Below are 25739 nucleotides of genomic sequence, written 5' to 3'. Positions count from 1 at the left end.
TAGAGACAGGGTTTCACCATGTTGGCCAGGCTGGTCCCGAACTTTTGACTTCAAGTGAATCGCCCGCCTCAACCTCCCAAAGTGCTGGGATTGCAGGCATGAGCCGTTGCACCCGGCCTCTTCAATACATTTTTAATCAATTGGCAGCCCTCATAATCAGAAAAGAGGATGTCCGTGTCATCTAGCATCCAAACTCCAGGTCCCTACCAACAACACTCTTAGGCAGACACCAGATGATACCTCAAAACCACCAGGAACCAACACCATAATGACGGGTTCAGGAAAAAACAAAACAAAACAAAACAAAACAAAAAAAACACTCTCATCATGCCTTAAGTGATGTCTAGTTGTCTTTGACATTTAATTTCAATTTTCATAGGAATTAATTATGGCTCTAACATTTACATTGATGATACTGACCACACGTTTATCTTACACAATGCTCATAATGTTAACCACTGAATGCAGGCAAACTACAGAAGTATGATGCTTTTATTTAGCATCTACGCTGCCATATGAGATCAATGTCTTCATGAAAGAAAAACAAACCACCATAAGAAAAATTAATTTTAAATTTTTTTCTCAGTGGCAGAATCGCATAGCTGTTTTGATACAGATTTCCAGTAGGTCTAAAATACTGCTTTGGGAATTGTAAAGAGTCCATTACAGAAATACACAGAACAGAGGATAAATACAATCACATTAGTTTATCAGATGGTTACACTAAACATCCTTTGCCTTACTTTTCCTATAAGAAAAGATCACAGGATCAAATAAAAAATTCTACTAGCAGCATCTGACTCTGGTTTGGGAGAAAAAACCCTAAAAGCAAAAGATAAAATCAATAACTTGGTACACTCGCAATGAAATGCTTTGTCTCTGCAGAAGTTTGCATGTTTGTGAATATTTCACATAAGGTAAGAAATGTATAATTTCAAAAAAGCTGAAGAAATTCAAAAGCATATTCTTCACAAAAACAAACCATTGCTTTTCAATGCCTTTTTCCCTTGGAACATAAGCTGCTTTAAGAAAGATGGCGAAAGTGTTAACGGACAACATCTTGTTATTCATCTGAAATACTTGGACAGAAAACTGGCAAATTTGGTACATCGTTCAAGAAGTAAAACGTTACGGATTTTAAAAAACGAAGTTAAAACATGCACACTTTCTACCGCCAAATGGCAAAAACCTTAAATTTTCTTTAAATCTAAATAGGATCTTAGAGGAAAAGCCACTTCTAATCCATAACAGTTAACAGGAGTGACAAGCAAGTTAACAGAAACTACTAAGGAAAAACAAAGCCACCACTTAAACAATAAACGTTGTTAAAACCTAGAGTTGCATTCCAATTTTAAAAGAAAGTTCAACTATTTAAGTGGATAATGATGTTCAGACTAAAAGGATGTTACTGATGCAACACCAGGTATAAAGCACTGTGAATCAACATGCTCAGCAGCGTGTACTTCCAATCAATTCGAATTACACATGATCATATGAAGAATATCATTCACCAAGGACAGTCCCAAGGCATGTGAAAAACCTACATTAAAGATCTGGACAGGCAAAGCAGAGATACATTTTATTTCTTATAAAGAGTTACATTGAAACATGCCACTCACATTATAGCTACAATTACACTAGTCACAATTTTTAATCATACAGAATAAAGCTATAGCATGTGAAATTACAATATATTTATCTTTTTTAAAACCGTTTTTAAAGAATGGCAGATATGTCATTTATTAGAAGCCAAAACCAACAGAAAAATGTAACTGGTAAATGCAGCCAAAATGTATTTGTGGCTAATTAAATGCTGTGACAGATTTTTTTTGGTCCATGAGGCTATTAAAAAACAAAAGATTGGTAAGGGATTCCTATTTATCAATAGAAATGAAAGCTTCATGAAAAAAATTCAATACATATTAAAACATTTTAACAGCATGCTTTTTTTGCAGTTAAACACATGAAATATCTTAAATAATGGGTGTAAACAGGTTAAAAAAACTCAAATGAATTAAGATTCTTTGAGTGTCTCACAATTCTCCTTTGAAGGACGTCAGATTTTCTTTTAATATCAACTGAAAGGCAATTATGATTTCTTTTATTAACATATACTAGGATTTGCTGCTTGGGATCAGCAAACTATGGCCCAAAGGCCAAATCTGCCCTGCTTCCTGTTTCTGTAAATAAAGTTTTATTGGAACACAGCCACACTCATTCGTTTACATATTATCTGTGGCTGTTCTTATGCTATAAAGGCAGAGGTGAGTAGTTTTTAAGATGGTATTTTAAGACCATATGATTCCTGAATTATTTACTATCTGATCCTTCACAGAAAAAGTCACCCCTTCCCTAGGGGGCTAAGACAGTATATGTTTCTTTACTTTCATTAACACTGTTTTCTCTTATTCTAATGCATGTATATAATCCATCTCTTTTTAATACCTCATTTTATTTGTTGGTGTATATACCTTGGAAGCTTAACATGTTAGCTGAATTACCATCTTTAATATATTTGGAATATAAGCATATGTTCAGCCAGAACCTGTTTGATTTCAGGTCACTTGGAAATTCTCCAGAAGTTAGATGATCATAAAATGGATGCACCATATACCAACAGAATGGTCAGAAAATGGTATATCTTATTTTGAATAAGGAAGTTGGATAGCAAAAAGAATAATGAAAACCAAATATACTAAGTAAATATCATTGTAAATCAGAGGGAAAATAGCTTGAGAGTTTTCAAAACACACACACACACACACACACACACACTGTACACAGAGCCATCCTCCCACCTGCCACAAACAGCTATAACATAAGCAAAGTATATTTGTTTTATAAATATATTACTGTCTATATACATATAGATACATCCATAAAAGACATGTTAAATAATTATTTGTATAATCAATACTACTTTAAACTTTTTGTGTATTTCAAAAGTACACATTCTATTACAATTATCAAAATAATTCTTTTAAAATACCAAGAATAAAACCAGTGAAGAATTGCTTTCCATCCAAGTGGTTCTAAATCTTATCATTGGCCGTCCAGACCCCTGACTTGGTCGTCCACAACTCAAAGAAACATAGTTTAATTAGAGAAAAGTTAGTCATCAGAAGCACTCCCCCCAACCCCTGTTTTTAATACCACATAACAAATACATATTTGTGTATATAGATATATATAAAATACTCTTCAGTTATATTACATATTCTCATAAATGAATTCTCATAAAAACATGAAGTTCAAGTTTCCACCAGTATCAAATATCTTATCCTGGTGGGCATTTCTTCCAAATGTGTAGGTCAATGACAAACTCTTATCAGGATATATAGAGCAATCATAAAAACAAGACTGAAAACGTCTGTATCACATGCAAGAAAGGAGGAAATACTAAGGGCCAGTATTTGGCCAGTTGGGTACTATTCCCTCTGGACTAAGACACAGAGACAACAGACTGGTTAATTACTGTGTAAAAGTACAGTCAACTGTCAATTATTCAGGGGCAAAATACTCCAATCTGAATCCTTTTTTTCTCATCAGTTGACCATGTCTGGCAATTTCACTTATTAACACACCTCTCTGGTTATTTATTATCAAGTCTGGTAAAAGATTTGGTTAGAGAGAAAGTTTTGGCTAAAATGAAGGCTTGGGATCAGCGATGGATTGAATTTAATGGTGACCTCCTTTTACTTATTGCTGTAGATAAGTAAGAATTTGCTGTACTTAAAGTCTGCCAATTATCTCATTCTACAGCTCTGAAAGCAACACTGGTGCTTCAAAAAAAGGGGACAAATTGTCCTCTTCACATAAGAAAACTGCTATTTTTAAACTCATAACTAATTACACTGAAGGATTTAGTGTGGGTAGTTCAGAGCTATTCACTTCAGTATAGGTGACAGCTGGCCACACTGTTTTCCCACGATTTAAAATCCATGAGGCAATGACAAATAGTCAACTAATAACACAAGAAGGTCAAATTCAAAGTGTCACACATATCTCACCTAAGATCTCATTGAAATACATGTAGTAAAATTTGGCAGATGTTCAAATAATGAAAATGCTAAAATGTAGAAAATGGAAACAAAACAAATGTATAATTTAAAAGTGATTTCATACTAAAAAAAGTCTTAGAATATGAATAAAATAAAATATATTACACATTTATTATCCTATTTTTGGCACTGAGTTAGCCTCTACATTTAAACTTGCTTTACAGTGACTAACCAAATCAAGGAGAACAATTTCACATGTGAGTAGGGTTGCTCTCAGACAGACACCACTCAGAATGGGTTGTGTGGCCTCACCCATATTATTTCTGGGTACAGATGAGTGCCACTCATTTCAAACACAACAGTAATAATTGTGTAGAATACCACTTTCCTGAATTAAGTTTGCTGAACACGGTTCAGATTATTGGATATGTCAATATGCACAATGCCTTTTAGAAGCATTTACTGTATACCCAAATCCTACTTCATGCAACACACAGTGTCGCACAAGTAGTGAAAATGTTATCCTAGTCAAAGGTGCTTGGACATTATTTTCAGGCAGCATTTTACCTTTATTTTAAGCTCACACTAGGTAAGTTTTAGGAGAAAGAAAATGCCAATAAATTTATTTAATGTGTTTTAATATATTATATAAAACTAAAACAGACACTTTTATTTATCTAAATTGTTATTTTTATTTTCTAACCTATTCTAGACCTCAATTTTTACTTTAAAAATTTGTATTTAAATAAGGGATAAAATGTTGCCCAAAAGTCTAATCATAGTTACATACTTGTGTTTTAACTAGATCTACAAATCAAAATAGTTCTTATAGTTAAAAAGATACAATTTGTATCAACAGTAAAAGGTACTTTCTGGTTTTTCAGGGCTTTACTTCAAACTGTATCATGTAGAATAATCACAATAACCAGGGCATCTAGGCAGACTACAGAGAAAGATCTGAACTCGTCTCTTACACGAAGTACAATTCAAAATCTGGAGGCAACAGTCAAGTGATATCAATCACACAACTGTCTGCTACTGACTGCAAAATCTATCTTCTAATCCACAGAAATGTATTCACCGCTAGCAAAACCCATGACTTTGAAACCAGAAATATCCCTTACTAATACTAGAACAGACTTTAGTCTGTATCTAAAACTACACTATATGTGGCAAGAATCTGGCCTTAATAATATAACAGGCCCCCCAAGAAAACTACCTTCAGGAAAATGGAAAATATACAATATCTTACAAAAATTTTAAATTACCATTTACAACTCCTCCATTACCATTTCTATAGTGCAGTATCAAGAAACGTTGCATATCCTCAACACAAAACCACCTCAGGCCAGCCTTGATAAATAGCAGGAAAGCTAAAGAGCATGTTAAATATAAAAGTTGCATTGTGAATAATTAGATTCATTAAAAACAGGCAAGTGCTGTGAAAGGGTTATTTTATCCAGTATTGTTGTGCCCCAAAACAAAAAAGACAGACATATTAAAAATACAAGTTAATGGAAATCTAGGAAATCAATTCCATTTCTACTGTGTAGAAGCACGTTGTAGCTGGATAACGAAGCTCTAACCTGTAACAGTTACGGCTTTTGCCTTTTAAAAAAAAAAAATGGAAACATTTTTTCCATTGATTGCATCTGCTTTCTTTTAAATCGACCATATTAAATTAACTAATTTCTTAACAGAAAAAAATCCAAACAAAAATAACACAATGAAAAGTGCCATATTGTAAATCATTCTAATATATATATACTGTTACCCATTTCAACATAAAACTGGTAACTTACATTTTGTTTAAAATATAAAGTCAGTGCTGTAGTATATCTTTGTTTCTATAAATAATGATTATAGCACAAAGAAGCCCACTTTCCCCAAATAAAAATAACTTAAAAAGCTGTAAAAGAGTCTAATTAAGCTTGGCTTGAAAAAATAGTTTGCTAGGTCTTGTCAAATGTCCCACATTCTGAAGGTATTGTAATTGCTTGCAATTGATAGGCAAACACCAAGTTAATAAAACACAAAACAAGGATAAAAAGTGCTGCATATAAACCCCTGATGCACCAAAGATTAATATCAAAGATCACAGATACATCTATTAAATCAAACTGGAAAAATTTCCAGCCAAGGATATAGCTTTAAAAAGGAAATGTTAAAAAAAAGTTTAAATGTAAAGCAATCCCGTGATACTTCCACCATGTGGGGCTATACATACAGATTCCATGATACAGTATTTCACATAAATGGATACTATATAACCTCCTTGCTGAGAAGGAGATCACATGTGCTATTGTAGCAAACCTCCCTCAGCATTTGAGCTGAACAAAAAACTACTAAACACCACAAAGATGCATCATCTTTCAATAACCCAGCTGGGATTTCTCCACTAAAATGGCTGCAGCGAGCTGCTGGGCATCTGTCATGTGGGGATTCCTTTTCATGACAATTCTCACAAGGTCAGGTGGGAAGATGTTGCACAAATTGATATAAATCTTTTCTCGGTTGTCTTGATACCTGGGGGGATCTTGCGGCATTCCACAGTACGGGATCCGCCAGGCTGGATCCTGCTGCTCAGGGAGGCTCTGGAAGGTGAACTGCTCATAACACGGCTGCGTGGAGTTATCGGGCAAGGAGTAAGTCTGCCGGTACCCATAGGCATCGATCCCATAACCTGGCCTCTCCCAGCTTCCCAGGCCTTCCTGGCGGGAATAAGGCTTTCTTTGTCTTGAAGGAGAACTGTCATAAAGTCGAGAGTCAGAGATGCTGTCTATTCTCGTGGCCACCAAGGACCTCCCTAGGTGTGGTGCCTTAGAGTGTGCTGAACTTGGAGGAGAGGGGTAGTCGCCAGGACAGCTGGACCGGGCGCCCACAGCGGGGTGCTGCAGGTGCAGAGCCAAGTGCGGAAGAGGAGGCTTGTGATGGAACTTTGGTTCTTCGTGACTGTAACTTTGCACTCTGGTTAAGGGGTCGTGGAAATTCTGCAGGAAGGGCTGAGAATTAAGGCGGCTGTGAGGGTGCATGTGTTGACACTTCAGATTATCCTCTAGCTGTGGGTCGGGGGAGCTGACATAGGACCGGTCATTGTACCCCACATAGGAGTCACTGCTCCCACAGCTCATGCTCCCTTCACTGCTGCAGTCAGAAGCTACAGAACTTATTCTATAATCTGTGTCTAAGGAGAAACGCCTTTCAGGGCTTCGTGGGCCTGAGAGACTCAGATTTGAGTATGCATTCAGCATGGAATAATATCCAATGTCAACAGGCGAGTCACATTTTGGATACTGTTCATAAGGCATTGGCGTTCCATGATTTTTGGTTGCCATTATCATTGGAGGATATTGTCCCTGTGGTCTTTGATCCTGAGGTGGGAAATGAACTCCAGATGGAAGGCCATTGCTTAAAGATGTAGTGCTTTGGGGTTTTGCAGTAGAAGTAGCTGGGATGCTAACTAAGGAAGGTACGGACCTTGTTTCCAATTTGTTTTTGGTGGGAAGCTTTTCTTCTAGGTCTTGGTAGACTTGAGTCCTTATGCTTGGATCTGATTGCCTCTTTGGAGCACCTCGTTTGACATCAGAAGTGCTATCAGCCTTGGTGCTACAAGGAACACTGTTGCTTTTCACCAGTCCCCCTTCATTTGCAGTTTTGGCTGCCGTATTTCTGGACATGGCACGGAGTTCATCAGCCACTGACCGCTGCGGCTGACTGCCCCTTTCGGGATGGTAATATTTGCACTTGTGTCCATAGGTACACTTCTTTCCTAAGAAGAGTAAAATTAATTAGGCAAAGGAACATACCATCAGATCCTGAAAACTCAGTTTGGCCCTATGTTTCTAACTTGCAGAAGAGACAAAGACAGAACTGGGAGTTGTGCTGAGTGTTACCCTCTTCTTTACTCCTGAGAAATGTCACTTCTCAGTCTTCTCACTTTCTTACTATCAAGAGCAGTAGGAAGTTGGCCGAATGAGTAATAATCACCTCCATACTTTTTTTTTTTTTCTGGAGACAGCATCTTGCCCTGTCACCCAGGTGGAGTGCAGTGGTGTGATCTCAGCTCACTGCAACCTCTGCCACCCAAATTCAAGCAATTCTTGTGCTTCAGCCACCTGAGAAGCTGGGATTATAGGCATGCGCCACCACGCCCAGTGAATTTTTATGTATTTTTAGTAGAGACCAGGTTTCACCATGTTAATCAGGTTGGTCTCAACTCCTGGCCTTATGTGATCCCGCCACCATGGCATTCCAAACTGTTTGGATTACAGGCGTGAGCCACTGCGCCCGGCCACCTCCAGAACTTTTGGCTAATACCTCTGTGTCCTCAACTGCTAACTGCCCCTTCTCTTCTAGTAGAACTTTATAATTAGGGAGAAAATTCTGTTTTGAAGAGCATAGTGTACTACTGTAGGCGATAGAACCATGCTCATTTGGTTTCTAGATTTAAAAAACTCCCAAATTTTTCTTCACTTAAAAACTGACTTCATGTAGAATTAACAGCGTTTTTTTGAGCCAATATATAAGGAAATGCATTTATATTGAATCCAAACAGGTAAAAATAATTATTTTTCATGGCTAAGACATTTTCTGAAATTTAATTGGAATCCAAAGAACCACATATTATGCCATCCAAAATTTTAAGTGTTTATTTTTATTAACAAAAGTTTAACAAAATGTTGTGTTCTAAAGGCATATACTTAATATTCATAAAGAAAGTTACCATATGGACAAGGCTGCTTTTTGTGTTCAGGAACAATAGGTTTCTTCCTCAGAAAATTATCCAGACTGGGGCCATGTCTGCCAAGAGGGTCATCAGGGGGCATGAACCTGTCACGGAGATAGTAAGACACGACACCTAAGTAGGAGGCTGATAATTTACTTCTGAAAAGAGTACAAAGATTTGTTCACTATAAGAATTTGTTTTTTGAAATTTTAACACAAGTGTTTTGATTCAATGTTTACAGAGTTAAAAAAAATCAGCACATGAAGTTCTCATTTCTTAATGAAAATTAAAACTGTTTCAAGCTGCAGTTGTGTTTAATTCAAGTAAGTTTTGAGTTGAGCATGTCCTATTAATTCTTCCTTCCTCTCAGTCTTGGGATATTGTAAGGGTTTTAGGAAGTGATTCCAGTGACACTTTTGGAGAGTTTAATCAACACAGACCTCATGAAGTGGATTGCTGCAGGTGGGGCGAGGCGGAGCAGCTGAGAAGGGAGGGGGCTAGAACACAAGGGGAAGGTATGAACTTACCAAACCCTGGTTAGTTCCAGGCACTTGACACACTACGTCATGGCATCCTAACCACGATCCCATGAACTATTTGCTCCACTTGACAGAATCGTAAACTTTTCTAATTTAGGTTTAGGTAAATGAAGTGATTTTTATCTAGTCGCATGGTATAGTCAAGTTCAATTATATCTATTTCCGATCTATTCTCTTCCCCTATTTGAATTCACTTCTCAGCTGAGATAGAAAAAATGCTAAGGAACTAAACTTACTATTTTGGATGGACTAATAAAGAAGAGAAGAATTTATGACATTGAATAATGAAGTTATGCTTGAAGAATTCTGCTACTCATTATATCAGCATTTGAACTTAAACTCAAGTATTTACCTATAAAATGTGAATAATGGAAATAATGTATGAACACTCACAGAAGTGTAAACATGGCTGAGTAGTAACACTTAGCAAATACAGTGTTTATTATTATAAACAATATGGTAACATTACATGTTACAAAATAGAAGACAAAGTCACTCAATCCCACAATCTCAATACAATTACTCTCCATGTCTCTGCTGTGTCAGATTTAAGTCATTTTCAGTGTGCACATATCATTTTTACCTGGCTTTAATCAAACACAGATTTCCTTTTGACACAGAGTTTCACTGTTTCGCTCAGGCTAGAGTGAAGTGGCATGATCTTGGCTCACTGCAACCTCCACTCCCCCAGGTTTATGCAATTCTCTTGCCTCAGTCTCCCAAGTAGCTAGGATTACAGGCGCCCACCACTATACCTGGCTAATGTTTTTTGTATTTTTAGTAGAGATGGGGTTCCACCATGTTGGCCAGGCTGGTGTCAAACTCCTGACCTCAGGTGATCCATCCACCTCAGCCTCTCAAAGTGCTAGAATTATAGGCGTGAGCCACTGTGCCTGGCATAATTCTTCTTTTCATAATAACTCTGAAGAGCTGAATACTATTCCAGTAGGAGATGTATCATAACATTTTTGAGGCTTCCGTGAACCTGTATCAAATAATACATCAGTGCATCTTTAATAGCACAACATACATACAAAACTATTTTTGTGAATTAAATGAGAAATATATTTTTAGATTCAGCTTGCACTTTTGATTAGCAAGAGGTGAACTTTTTCTACATATTTATAAATATATTTACTTTTCATGAGACATGATTGTTGATGCCATTTGTTTATTCATCAACTTTTACTTTTTTTTTTTTTTTTTGAGAAAGAGTCTTGCTCCATCATCCAGGCTCAAGTGCAGTGGCACGATCTCTGCTCATTGTTACCTGTGCCTCCTGGGTTCAAGCAATTCTCCTGCCTCAGCCTCCCAAATAGCTGGGATTACAGGCCTGCACTACCACACCAGGCAAATTTTTGTATTTTTAGTAGAGATGGGGTTTCACCATGTTGGCAAGGCTGGTCTTGAACTCCTGACCTCATGTGATCCACCGCACCTGGCCTATCAACTTTTAGATTCTGATCATGACCAGAGTCTTACATTAGTATAAGAACTTTAAAAATTCATATACAGCCATGCAATGCATAACATCTTGGTCAACAATGGACTGTACATATAATGGTGGAGCTAAAAAGTTGCTGGTAACATAATAGCACAATGTATTACTTATGTGTTTGTGATCATGCTGATGCTGGTACAACAAAGCTACTGTGCCCCTAGTTGTATAAAAGTGTAGCATGTACTATTATGGACAGTGCATAATACTTGATAAACAATGATGTTACTGGCGGTGTGTGGTGGCCCATGCCTGTAATCCCAGCACTTTGAGAGTTCAAGGCAGGCAGACCCCAGCCTGGTCAACATGGTGAAACCTCATCTCTACTAAAAAAACAAAAATTAGCCAGGTGTGGTGGGGCATGCCTGTAATTCCAGCTACTCAGGAGGCTGAGGCATGAGAATTGCTTGAACCTGGGAGATGGAGGCTGCAGTGAGCCGAGATGGCACCACTGCACTCCAGCCTGGGCAACAGAGCAAGACTCCATCTTGAAAAACAAAAACAAAAACAAAACAAAAACCCAAGTATGTTACTGGTTTATGTAGTTACTATATCATACTTTTTGTTTCTATTTTAGAGTGTATTCCTTCTACGTCTAAGAAAACGTTAACTGTAAAACAGCTTCATGCAGCTCCTTCAGAAGTATTTCAAGAGGCACTGTTATCGTAGCAGACGACAGCTCCACGCATTGCATTGCCCCAGAAGACTTCCGGGGAACAATATGTGGAGGTGGAAGACAGTGATTTTGACGATCCTGACCCTGTGTAGGCCTAGGATAATGTGTTCGTGTCTTAGTTCTTAACAAAAAGTTTAAAAAGAAAGAAAAAAATAAAAATAGAAAAGTTTATAGAATAAGGATATAAAGAAAATATTTTTGTACAGTTGTACAATGCGTTTTAAGTGTTATTACAAAAGAGAAACGTTTTAAATACTAAGAAGTTTATATATTAATAGTAAAAAAGTTATAAGCCAAGGTTAATATATTATTGAAAAAAAAAGTATTTTTTGATAAATTTGGTATAGCCTAAGTATATAGTGTTTATAAAGTCTATGGTAGCTTATGGTAATGTCCCAGCCCTTTACATTCACTCACTGACCCACTCAGAGCAACTTCCCATCCTGCAAGCCCCATTCATGGTAAGTGCCCTACACAGACGTATCATTTAGAAATCTTTTATACCATATTTTATGGTATATATAACTTTTCAGTGTTTAGATATCTTTAGATACACAAACACATCTTACCATTGTATTACAATTGCCTACGGTATTCAGTACAGTAGCATGCTACACAGGTTGGTAGCCTGGGAGCAAAAGGCTGTATGTACCGCATCGCCTAGGTGTGTAGTAGGCTCTACCAGCTATGCTTGTGTAAGTACACTCTATGATGTTCACACCAATGATGAAATCGCCTGAGTATGAATTTCTCAAAGTATCCCTGTTGTTAATCCAAGCATGGCTTATTTAGTAAGCTGTCACTGCTCTACATTGATTTTAAGGCAATCCTTTGAGGGTGAAGATGAGAATCCCCCTATGCCAGTTTCCTCAGGTTCTTCAGACAGAGTCTTAGAAGGCTTCCTCTGCAGGGAAAGGCGGGCCTGCCACTCACACCTGGCCTCCTGCAGCAATGATTCTGCAGTTTTTCCGACTCCCACTGAGGAATTGTGGGGAGATCAGTTGTTAGAAACCTGTTTGAGGTCTCATCAGCGGCAAAAAGAGAATTCTGTAGCAGCTGCCAGGGTTAGTTATATTTTCACGGATGCAATATCACTGGCAAGTAAAAGGTTTTACTTACTTGTCATTGACAAATGAATACATTAATAATCTTTCATCTATGAACTTCTTCCATTCTGGTTTCTCATTAGCCAAATCCCTGTAGTTATCATTGGACACAATGATACCATCCGACTCAAAAGCCAGCTTCACGATGAACCTGTCATCGTAGCACACCACTCGCCTCCCCTGGACTCGCCGGGATGGCGTGAACACCAGGATTTTCTCCTTCTCTAATTTACGTAAAATTTCCTGATCTGCAAGAATAATAAGGGTAGGATTTCAAAAATTAAATACACATATAACACACACGGCAACTTTCATACAGTGTGAAATTTTATAACATGAGCTATATACATGTAATCCTTTAATTATGGATTATGATTTAATTTGTAGATACGGCGTAATTTCTAACTCTCAGTATTTTTCCTTCAGAAATTTTAATAATAAAGGCTTTAAACATAATTGAAAAAAGATGAACAGCGTAAAATTGAAACATGATCGGTCAAATTCTGTCATTAGGTGAAGCTTTTGCTTAAGAGCTGGAGTCATCAGCATGACCACTATGGACACAGCTTCTTCCGCATTCCTACTTATTTAACGCCAGTCTAACAAAGCAGCTGTATGGGGTGTGGGGTTCAGGTGTGAGCAACACATTTTTTCCTCCCAAGTTTGTTTGCATTTGTTTGTATTTGTAGTTATTTTCTTCTAACTAGTGGGAAAGTATGAAAGGAATTAGAAATTGTCAAAGCAGCAAAGGGAAAAAGCTTTTTTTTTTCTCTTTTTTTTTTTTTTTGACGGAGTCTCGCTCTGTCACCCAGGCTGAGGAGTGCAATGGTGTGATCTCAGCTCACTGCAACCTTCTCCTCCTGGGTTTAAGCAATTCTCCTGCCTCAGCTTCCCAAGTAGCTGGGATTACAGGTATGCAATTTTTGTATTTTTGTAGAGATGGGGTTTCACCATGTTGGCCAGGCTGGTCTTGAACTCCTGACCTCAGATGATCCACCTGCCTTGGCCTTCCAAAGTGCTGGGATTACAGGCATGAACCACCGTGCCCAGCTGAGGAAATATCTTTAAATGCAGAAAGTTCAAAAAGAGAGGAGGCAGTGAGGTCAGAAGTGGTGCTAGGCTATGATATGCTCCATGACCTTTCTGTGAAACATGGTAATGAATGCTAGCATTCTGGTGGGGAGCAGACTAAGTAAAAGATAAGAAGTGATTATCTGGAGAAAACATCTGTTGATTAGAAAAGGCCGGGTAGAGGGACGCTCATTTTGTCTGTGGTTGGCATACTCTTTTTTTTCTTTTGGTGCCTAAGTCTCGCTCTATCACCCAGTCTGGAGTGCAGTGGTGCAATCTCAGCTCACTGCAACCTCCACCTCCTGGGTTGAAGTGATTCTCGTGCCTCAGCCTCCTGAGTACCTGCAATTACAGGCACCCGTCACCATACCTGGCTAATTTTTGTATTTTCAGTAGAAACGGGGTTTCATCATGTTGGCCAGGCTGGTCTCCAACTCCTAACCTCAGGTGATCCACCTGCCTCAGCCTCCCAAAGTGCTAGGATTACAGGCGTGAGCCACCGTGCCCAGCTGGTTGGCACACTCTTAGAGCATTTTGTAGCTCTATTGACTTGTTTTGAGACTGAAAAAAGGGTACTGGAGTTCATATGTTGATCAATGATAAAAATTCTTTTCAACCATCCTTTCCTCCTACTTTTACTCCTCTGTCCCCCATTTTCCTACCATTGTAAATCCTGGCACAGAGTGCAGGCACAAACCTACAGATGTCATGATTTTTTTTTAAAAAAAGCTCACTACTGGTCGGGCGCAGTGGCTCACACCTATAATCCCAGCACTTTGGGAAGCCGAGCTGGATGGATCACGAGGTCAAGAGATCGAGACCATCCTGGTCAACATGGTGAAACCCCGTCTCTACTAAAAATACAAAAATTAGCTGGGCATGGTGGCACGCGCCTGTAGTCCCAGCTACTCGGGAGGCTGAGGCAGGAGAATCGCTTGAATCCAAGAGGCGGAGTTTGCAGTGAGCCGCGATCGCACCATTGCACTCCAGCCTGGGTAACAAGAGTGGAACTCTGTCTCAAAAAAAAAAAAAAAAGAAAAAAAGGTCACTACTTCTCAACTATAGAAGTTGTCATATTATAGTTTTGTGTTACTTCCCTGATAAACATTTTGAGGGCAGGTGCCATGTATCATTGATCTTTGTATCCATCGGCACCCAGCCCATGAGGCACATGGTAGATTTTTAATGAACATCTGTGGAATGAATAAATGAGCTACTTAAACCTACATACTCTGAAGGCTTTCAGTCCATTCATTGTCTTATGTTCATGAGTAATCTATGGTACTTTATCAATTGTGAGGATGTTTGCTCATCTATGTCATGTCTTGAGCCTCACCAAAATGAGTTGTAGATTAAGTTCCGTGGCCTAACAGTCATCATCTTGCTTAATTTGCATTTCTTCAATTGCTAAAGAGGTTGGAAGGATACTAATTAGGATGACACAAATAATCCTGACCTAAGTAAAATGGGTTCAATAAAACTGGTAAGTTAACTGAATTTCTAGTTCTTAGCACAGCACTTAGACATAGCTAGTGCTTGTTAAATATTTGATAAATGAATGGGAGACTGGCAAAAGTGCTGATCTGAATCTACGATGCTGACAACTTAAAAATATTTTTTATCAAGTGTCTTTTTTGGTACAGTGAAAGAGTACTGGGCTACTTAGTTTTGGTTGAGGGTTTTAGTCAATAGAATTATTACCCTGGGGTTATAATACCTAAAAGCCTCTGACATTAGTTTGGCATTTTACAAAGCAATCTGCATACTGATGTGTTCCAGGGACCGGCATGCTGGTATTTTTAAAACTAAACTTAGCCACGCTTCACACAGTATACTATCATTTTCTCTTCTTGCTTTCGTATTTCTTTAATGTTCAAGAAGCTTTAAAGTCATTTACATGCTTAAATATTGTTTTTCTTTTTTTAGTTTACTTTACCCCTTCCCCTATTATCAAAATATTATAAGTTCCCTGTAGAAAATTAGAAAGGTAAGGACAAGTACTAAGAAGCAGGGAGAAACAAAGATCTCACAAAGTTGCAACTCAGAGGCAACTGCTGCTAACAGTTTGGTGTATTTCCTTCTCATCATTTTCTGTGCATTCTGTTCTTTCCATTATTAATATATGTCTATATATGTATGCCTGTCTGTGTACATACACAATAATAAAATCTGCCTTTTATGTAAAAGAACATAAAAGTTCTAACTGAATATTCTAATGCATATCCTATGATTTTGATACAACCTAATATTGAACGATTCTTCCAATGAATGAACACTTTTATTTTTTTATTCTAAATAATAACATTACATGGGATGTCTTTGGTCATAAATATTTGTCTATACTTCTGCTTATTTTCTTGGAACTTATTCTTGGAAGGGGAACTAGTAGATCCAAGAGTATTAACATTTTAAGACCAACTACTTTCTTGACAGGTTGTAAAAATTTTCACCTCAGTCTATCAGTAACTGCTTCAGGGGACTGAGTGCTATCAGTTTTTAAATTTCTGCTAATTTTTTTTTTTTTTTTTTTTTCTGAGATGGAGTCTTGCTCTGTTGCCCAGGCTGGAGTATGGTGGTACATCTCGGCTCACTGCAACCTCCACCTCCTGAGTTCAAGCAATTCTCGTGTCTCAGCCTCCCAGCCTCAGCTGGGATTACATGTGCCTGCCACCAGGCCCAGCTAATTTTTTGTGTTTTTAGTGAGAGGGGGTTTTGCCGTGTTGGCCAGGCTGGTCTTGAATTCTGACCTCAAGTGATCCATCCGCCTTGCCTCCCAAAGTGCTGGGACTACAGGTGTGAGCCACCGGGTCCAGCTGTCTCTGCTAATTTGTTGGGTAAACAATAACATTATTTAGATCTGTATTTATTTAATTACTAATGAGGTTGAACTTTTTTTCCTTCTTATTTGGTGCTTGTATTCTGGGAGTTGTCTATTCCTAGCATTTTGCTGCTTATATACTAGAGAGAAGTTTTGTTTTTTTTAAAAATCAATCTGTAGGAGCTTTTTATATTAAGGACATGATTCTTTACTTTGCTGCATTTTTTTCCTTAGGCAACTGGTCAGTTATCATTTCGAAGAAAGTTTCTCAAAATGCTGGAGCTTTACTTTTGATGTAATTTAATCTTTCCTTTCCTTCATGATTTCTTCTAAAAGTTTTAAATTTAGAAAATTCTAGTGGTCTTTGATGGTTTGATTTTTGACAATTAAGTTTTCAACCACCTGGGATTTATTATTATATGGTATAAGATAAGGGTCTAAACAAGTATACTTTTTCCAAAGGGTTAGCCAATATTTGGTGCTACTGACTGAATGAAGACCTCTCTGCTTTACATTCATACACAGGCTAGGGTCTGAGTCCATGCTTTGGATTCCAACATTACTTGCCTATTCATTCTTGTGTTAATTTAACAATGATGTAGTAATTATACATAAAAATGAAGTCTTATTTTTTTCTTAGATGGGGTCTTACTGTGTCACCCAGTCTGGAGCACAGTGGTGCAATCTCAACGTACTGCAACTTCTACCTCCTGGGCTTAAGCAATTCTCCCACTTCAGCCTTCCAGGTAGCTGGGACCACAGTGCATGCCACCACACCTGGCTAATATTTTGTATTTTTGGTAGAAACAGGGTTTCATCATGTTGCCCAGGATGGTCTCAAACTACTTGCTCAAGTGATCTGCCTGCCTCAGCCTCCCAATGTCCTGGGATTATAAGGATGAACCACCACACCCGGCCAAAAATTAAGTCTTAATTATCTCCTTTGGATATATGGTAGGTGGTCTCTTTATTTGTTTTTGATTTAAAATGTTTTACAGTTTTCTTTATACAGGTGCCCCAGTTTTTATCAATATTGGATGTGGAGAGAAGGACAAGAAAGGTTAGATGTTGATTGTGAATCACTGAAATTGAGCAAAACGTTCAACAACAATAATTAACAGTTACAGAAGACATCATTGCCTGAAACTCATACATTTTAAAACTACAAAAGAATGCAAAATATGTTTCTTTTGACTGGACTGAAGCACACTTTAGGGTCTTACATGTCTTTTTTGAACTGTTGTCATTAGAATCTGACTGCCACCTAGTCTAATGCCATAATAGCACATGAGAAAATTGGGGTCCAGAAGGGTTCACTGTGTGGCTCAAAATCTTCATAGCTAGTGAGGCCAGAATTTGGATTCAGGTCTTGTGACTCCTGGCATCTCTCTAAAGGTCAGAATTTTAAAAAATTTGAAGTCAGAGTTTCCACAAAAGAAAAAAAAACTGGCTTATGTAGCAACAATTAATGTTTTATTAACAAAATCAGATTGTTTTCAAAGTCAAAAACAGGACAGGGCGGTGTCTCACGCCTATAATCCCAGCACTTTGGGAGGCCGAGGTAGGCAGATTGGTTGAGGTCAGGAGTTTGAGACCAGCATGGCCAACATGGTGAAACCCTGTCTCTACTAAAAATACAAAAATTAGCTGGGTGTGGTGGTGCATGCCTGTAATCCCAGCTAATCGGCAGGCTGAGGCACAAGAGTCCAGGAGGCAGAGACTTCAGTGAGCCAAGATTGCGCCACTGCACCCCATTCCTGGGTGATATCGCAAGACTTCCTCTTACATGAATGAGATGGATTAGGATACCTGACAGTGCCAGACACCTGCACGGGAATTACAGGAAAGCGAGGAACAAGCAACTGCCTGGAATATGCCTACCTGTAATGAGAGCATCAGGTCGGGATTGCTCTTTCCTCCAAGCAGGAACAAAAACTGTAATATCTTTGTGGCCTCTTTCCAAAAACCAATCCACTGCCAATTTTATTCCTCTGCAGGAAAATAATTCTTTGTTTCCATGGCTGAAAGATTATTACAGAACACTTAAAACACAATGAAATCTAAATTCAAGTAAATTAATTCAAGTTTGTAAACAGAAATGATTACATAATTACAACAGTAAAAAGAAATGCCAGATTTAAAATGGGAGTTTATAGCTCAGAGACACATCAAGATAACTAGTTGAAAATCAAGATCTGTGAGAAAAAAAATTGGAATAATTATTTTCCAGAGAAGAAAGAAAATGAGTTTTCAAAGGTAAAGTTGTAAAGGTTAACTAGTCAGAAAGACACAAGCTGTTTTTGAGCAGAATAAAGAAAACAGAAAGGGCTCCCTTCAACCACATCAAGAAGAATTTCAGTCAAATGTCAAGAACTCATACAGAAAAAAAATCTATAAAATCAGTAGGACTGAATACTTATGAGTTTCTAAAAACTTTTCTTTCTCAAGAGTTCTTAGTGTATATTTCAATACTCAATGACTGAATCACGTACACACTTTATTAGGTGACCAATGTAAAACAACATACTACACACTCACTGAAAGGAAAAACATGTTCACAATGCTTAATCTCATAGAAGAAACACTTTGCGTATACCGTAGTGAAAAGATACCTAGTTTCTGTTCAACTATATTGTGTTGGACAAGGATTAATAATGACAAAAGGGCATTCAAAATTGGATTAGCAGCCTTAGTGTCAAAAAGAAAATGCACAACTAAGTGTAGTCATTCAGTAAGTATTTAGCACCAGGTCCTGCTTGTACACTTTAACCTAATAATTGAAAAATAATACTTATTCCAATGTTTTTGAAGAAAAAGGCCCTGCTTTGAATGCAATAATTATGTTCTTTCATAGTGTGAAGGCTCCATTTGTTATCTATAATGGAGGTTTTTTTTCTTCTTAGGACTAAAGAGGGCTGAATGAAATAATGTAGGTAAATGCCTTATGAACTTTCAGCATAAACTAAACATCAGGCATATTTTGTTCTAGGGTTCCCTGGGAAACACTAGAACCAACTAACATACGGCTAATCATTTTTAGTACAAAAAAGAAGTAGAATAACTTCCTTTGTGGATGTTGAAGGCTCCAAATACAAACAGAGACAATACATTGTTCCACAGTTCTGTCCTAATGGTCCAGGCCATGATTAGAGAGGAAATCAGATGCACTGGAAGTTTCAGAGAATGGGATAAGGAAAGGGAAATTTTGAGGTCATTTTCTAGGTAAGAAGGGTTACCTGATAGCCTGGTGAATGCCGCAGCAAAAGGTACAAATTGATGTTAGGTTTCATGGAAAATACTGAAATTTAAATCAGTCTTCTGAAAAACTGTAGAAAATGATATCTCTAGAGAGAACACATGTACCAAGTATTCCTAGATGCAAAAAGACAGACAACTAAAACCTTACTACATTTTCACTTTGCATTAATGCTTTGAAATCTATTGCCCTGTGTGAGTGGGGAATCAGGACCGATCTGCTTCAAGGCAGCCTGCCGGCCCACCTTGTGGCTCTGACAGCAGCTTCTGCTCTGACCTGGCGTTACCTGGTTTCTGTTCTGTGGTTACCAGTGTATGCTCCTTTTAATAAAAATGGATGTATTCTGGGGTGGGCAGGATCTGGGATTTGACCACAGATGAACAGTGAAGGAAAACCTTGATAGGGCGTTAAGAATCCTGGTTGTTTAAAGGGAATAAATTTGCCTACCCTGTTCCTGAACTGTTAGCCCGTGTGTAAGCTGATTCGTGTTGGCCAGAGTGTGGGCTGGAGTTCCTGCACCCTGCTACACAGTGCCACTGTCTGACTTTTCCTAATAAAGAAATAAAATGTGGAAAAAAAAAAAAAAAAAAAAAAAAAAAAAAGTGAAAAAAAAAAAAAAAAAAAAAAAGAAATCTATTGCATTATGTCTATGGCCACACCACCCTAAATGAACCAGATCTTGTCTGAAATCTATGGTATTAAGCTTTGCTAGTAAACTAATGATACCTGGTTTACCTACAGTTGAACATTTAATTGCTTCTGGCCCTAACGACAGGGCTGCATAAACATTTCTTCCTGGTAATATCATTTGGTAAGGATAAGTGTCACATCTACTCACTTTAGAAATAGAACATTCTATCTAATTAATTAAATAATTTACTTTCGTAAGATGTGTGCAAACAGCAAACCATTGACAATTATGGGATAAAGTTTCTGTAGGTGTTAAAACAGGATACTGTACTATGCAATTCTGATAATAAAGTTTGTTTTCTTTATCCTCACTGCCCACAAAGACTCACAGGGAAAAAACAAGAATGAGGATGAAAAGTGGCTCATTGTTAAAGGTAAATGTCTCCATCTTGTTGAGAAAAACATAATCTTCCATGCGTTTAAGAAACTGTAGTCAAGTTTTCTGTTATTTGCAGCGAGGCATACCATGAACCAAAAGAAAACTGGCATAGCTCTCTGAATACCAGAAAAAGAATATATTTTAAGGTAAAAACCATTATTAGGAGCAGAAAAGTTACTATGTAATAGTAAAAAGGGAACAATTAATAGGACGCTATAGTCATTCTAAACTCAGTCTCCATATTGGTAATGCAAAAGGTCACAGTATTACTAGAAGAAATAAAAAAATCCACAATCATACTAATTGACCAAAGAAGCAGAAAACATTTAATAAGGAAACAGATGATTGGAATAATCAATTACAAGCTTGATCTAATGGACATATACAAATTCTGCACAAAACTAAGGAGAAAAAAAATGTTTAAAAAAACCATATGGAAACTCATATACAATACATGGTTTTACCACAATATGTTATTGCATTGCAGATATAATGTCCTTGTTAAAAAATTAGTGTTGCTATAGTAGCAAAACCAATTTACAATTTTAATTTGAAAAGATCCCATTTGTAATGTAATAAAAGCCATCCTAATCTTTAAAAAAAGAAAAAACAAAGACATGCAAGAGCTTTATAGAGAAAATGAAAATTGAAAACCTATATTAAAGGGCATAAAGGAAGACCTAAATAAAAGAACAACATACTATTTTTATGGGCAGTAAGAATTAAGAAAGATGGCAAATATTTTCAAATTTTCTGTATGTTGCAATTCCAATGAAATTCTCCAAAGGTTTTTTTCACAAAACTTGAGAACCTAATCTTAAAATTAATATGGAAAAATAAAAGGCCAACAATAAGGTGCGTTATAAATCAATGAGGGGAAGATGAACTACTTAGCAAATGGTACCAGGACAACTGGTTATTCTTATGGTAAAAATGAAACTGCATTTCAATCTCATACCATATACAAAAAATGAATTGTTGATAGATCAAATATTTAAATATAAAAATTATAAGACTTTTAGAAGAAGTTTTCAGAGACATTCACATCAGGCTAAGAAAATACTTCTTAAACAAGACATAGAAACACATGCTATTAAGGAAAATAGATATATTAGAGCACATAGAAGTTCTTTACAGAAAAGACTCCATAATTAAATAACAGGTCATAGCTTTGGAGAAGAGAGTTGCAACATATAAAACCAATCAAAAGGTTAGGACTCAGAATATAAAGTACTTATATATTAAAAGAGGTAGCCAGTTGTTTCTTAATGCAAAATATATGAACAATCAATTCACAGAAGAGGAAACCCAAATGACCAATGAACATAGGAAAAGATGTTCAATAGTAAAGAAATGCAAATTAAAGCCAAAATGAGACACTATTTCACACCCATCAGATTGGTAAAAATAAAGTCTGCAAACACCAGATGTTGCCAAGAATGTGTGAAAGTAGGAACTCATACATCACAGGTGGGAGTGCAAATTGGCATAACTATTTGGGAGAGCAATTTGGCAATACTTCTATAAAGTTGAAGGCGTGCTTTCTCTAAAACACAGTAGCTCTGCATCCAGGTACAGTAGAACCCCACAGGAACTCGAAATTAGATTCAATATAATTGGTAACTGCCTTTCATCCTCCTTCCAGCCTTAGATGGCACTTGGGGGCAAGCTACCGTTCTTATCTTTTACACGAGGTGGGAAAGGCAGGTAAGTGGGGATGAGCAGGGTGGATCCCTAAGTTACCAGGACTTTTCTAGCCAATATACCGCTGATCAGCCTCCAAAATGAATGCTAACCAAGAAATCCCTAGAATGGCTGCTGTTGTCTTGGAAGTCCGGGTCAGGCAGCAAGATCCAGAATCATTCATAGTATAAAATTTAAGCCTGAGCAGACAGTCACCTGGTGGTTCAAACCTGCAGATGAGACTTGTCACACTAGGAGAGGTTTTGGGAGACCAAACTTAATCTAACCTTGAAGGGTGTGACTCATCCTATGTGCTAGATACAATATAAGGGATAACTGGAGGAGGTACTGATAAAGAATTACAAAATCAGAGTGAGCCAGAGAAAGTATTATGAAAAACAGGATGTCAGAGTAAGTGCCATGTAGTTACTGATGCAAATGAACTATCTGTTGACTGTTTACTAAAAAAGGACCGTAGCTTTAATTCCATATACACAGAGAACATTCACCATAGCTCTATAGCCACTTACGGGCTAGCTGCATGGATGCAGGGTTTTTCTGCTCATTAACAAAATCAGTTAATTCTGTATTTATGAATTAGCATATTCTTTGGGCCTTGATTACTTTTTTATCACAACAATTTGGCAGTAAGGATGACTGTTATACTTCAAGTGAGTCCTTTTGCTGGGTGAATTTGTTGGAGGATTTGTGGTCACAGGTGATTAGGTAAGAACTCTGAATATTTGCTAAAAAGTCTCTCTCTGACTACTTTGGCTGGGTGGGATTTGGTTCCCAGGGAAAATTCCAAAGCCTCCCTGCAAATTGTGAGTTACAATTGAGCAAAATGGGTAACTCATTAAAGGTCCCATTTGATTCATCACTGGCTTTAACAGTAGAAAAATACGAGATGCCTAGAATGTTGTCGGTAGGTCTCTTTCTTAAAAATAAAAGGCTTATTTTATTCTCTCATATTTGGCCAAGTATACTTATAAAAATCCTGCTTTGCAGTGGTCAAAAGAAGGCTCATTTGAAGTAGACAAATTGATGTATTTACAGGAATTCTCAGAAAAACCCCACTCAAAAGGATTATTGGTATCTCTGGATCTCAGGAAATGAAAAGAAGGAACGAAGTGGGCAGCCACAAAGAAAGAATTAAGAAACTGAAGGAAGGGCCGGGTGCCGTGGCTCACGCCTGTAATCCCATCACTTTGGGAGGCTGAGGCGGGCGAATCATGAGGTCAGGGGATTGAGACCATCCTGGTCATGTTGAAACCTCATCTCTACTAAAACAAAAAATTAGCCGGGTGCGGTGGCACACGCCTGTAGTCCCAGCTACTTAGAAGGCTGAGGCAGGGGAATTGCTTGAACCTGGGAGACGGAGGTTGCAGTGAACCAAGATCGTGCCACTGCACTCCAGCCTGGCAACAGAGCAAGACCCTGTCTCCAAAACAAACAAAGAAACAAATTAACAAAACTGGAGGAAGAGACTAACTGAAACTCCTTTCTCTTTCTCCAGGTTCTCGACCCCTCTCTGCTATTGCTCTTTCTGCTTTTTCCACTTCTTGTTACCTTTCTTTGCCTGTGTCTAGGACCTAGAAGAGTGGGGCAAAGACCTTCTGGATGGATGGATGATTCCCAATGGCTACAGGATCTGGAGATAACTTCCCCTTGGAAGGGGAAAAATCGCCAGCCTTATTAGAATATTCTAATATGGATTCCATCTTCGAAACTTCCCTAAACTGAACATGCAAAACGTAGCTAGAGGGGCAGAAATGATGAAGAAGAAGGAATAAGGATTTTGAGAACCTGGATAAGAGGCTGTCCTAGAATTATGGTATTAGGTTGGCAAGTAGTTGCCTTCGTAACTTGGATGAGGGGAGGCAAAAGGAGTTAGGATACCAAACAGCAAAATAAGACTCACACTACAGTGCCATACAAACCAACTTATGTTTTCTTTTCTTTTTTTTTTATTTTTAAATTTACTTAAAGTTCTGGGATACATGGGCTGAACGTGCAGGTTTATTACATAGGTATACATGTGCCATAGTGGTTTGCTGCACCTACCAACCCATCACCTAGGTTTTAAGGCCTGTGTGCATTAGGTATTTGTCCTAATGCTCTTCCTCCTCTTCCCCCAACCCCCCGACAGGCCCTAGTGTGTGATGTTCCCCTCCCTGTGGCCATGCGTTCTCATTGAACCAACTTATTTTTTAATCTCAATGTGAAGAAAATCAGCCCTGCCCTTTTGCAGCTCCAGTAACCCAAATGCCTTTTTAGTGATCTGGGACCGCCAGGTACATCAGATATGGTAGGAGTGCATATGACCTTTTCCCTAGCTGATGGTACTCAACTTAAAAAGAGTTATTTCCCAGGGCTCTGAAAAGATCTGGAAACATTTGCCAAGGAGCTCTGTGGCACATTTCCAGTCTATAGCCCTGAGTGTGAGGAGGCACCCTGGCTGTTCCATAGAGTTGCTCTGGCTGACTTTGCTTGACTAATGGAACAGGCATGATCGAGGCAAATGATAACCTGTCTTGTAAGGGAGTGTCCTGGCCTCAGGAAGCTGACTGTCTCCTCAAACAAGAGGAGACTGCCTCCTCTCATGCTTAGAAACCCACCGTGAGGTGACCTGAGAGAAGCTGCGATGCTGCTGTTGGGTGGGTCCCCTTTGATTTTCATCAGTGGTTCGCTGAGGCATTTTCTAAATTAACAAGGATGGATTTAAGGGCAGATCAGAATAGACCCTTATTCTTTACTTTTATGGCAGCCTTGTTACTGGGAATTCATGCATAGGTAAAAGAAAAGGTATGTGATGGTAAGGACAGACAAGTTCCTCAGGTATTGGCAATAGGAATCAAGTTTTTGGAAAAAAAAAAAAAAAGTAGAAAGATAAAGACAAAGAAGCTTAAGACTGCAGTGCTACCTTCCCAGTTAGAACTGTTCACAAGGGGAGCAAAACCCTTTCTGGGACTACCAACAAATAAGAGAAGATCCTCTAATGAAAAGTCAATAGGTCACTACTATAAGAAGCCAGGAGGCTGTGCATGATGGCTCATGCCCATAATCCCAGCACTTTGCAAGGCTGAGGCAGGAGGATCACGAGGTCAGGAGATCGAGACCATCCTGGCTAGCATGGTGAAATGCCATCTCTACTAAAAATACAAAAAATTAGCCAGGCATGGTGGCATGAACCTATAGTCCCGGCTACTCAGGAGGATGAGGCAGGAGAATTGCTTGAACCCAGGAGGTGGAGGTTGCAGTGAGCTGAGACTGCACCACTGCACTCCAGCCTGAAA

The 25739-nt window shown here is 38.1% G+C and overlaps 1 protein-coding gene across 2 annotated transcripts in view; it reads right to left on the bottom strand.

The window, feature by feature from the left end:
* Positions 1-337: 337 nt before the first annotated feature.
* ZC3H12C (zinc finger CCCH-type containing 12C) overlaps positions 338-25739 on the bottom strand; it is a 78385-nt gene continuing 52983 nt past the window's right edge. For both annotated transcript variants that reach the window (XM_017547078.2, XM_037745208.1), the window contains exons 3-6: positions 18317-18456; positions 12560-12794; positions 8725-8831; positions 338-7770 (exon numbers count right to left, since the gene is read on the bottom strand). In XM_017547078.2, coding sequence (XP_017402567.1) covers positions 6374-7770; positions 8725-8831; positions 12560-12794; positions 18317-18456 — 1879 coding nt within the window. In that variant the 3' untranslated portion in view covers positions 338-6373. The remainder of the gene's footprint in view (positions 7771-8724; positions 8832-12559; positions 12795-18316; positions 18457-25739) is intronic.

Source organism: Cebus imitator, unplaced genomic scaffold (genome assembly GCF_001604975.1).
Source record: "Cebus imitator isolate Cc_AM_T3 unplaced genomic scaffold, Cebus_imitator-1.0 Scaffold194, whole genome shotgun sequence".
In the NCBI taxonomy this organism is placed as follows: domain Eukaryota; kingdom Metazoa; phylum Chordata; class Mammalia; order Primates; family Cebidae; genus Cebus; species Cebus imitator.
The sequence above is the reverse complement of the archived record's forward strand: the minus strand, read 5'-3'. Positions and strand labels throughout refer to the sequence as shown.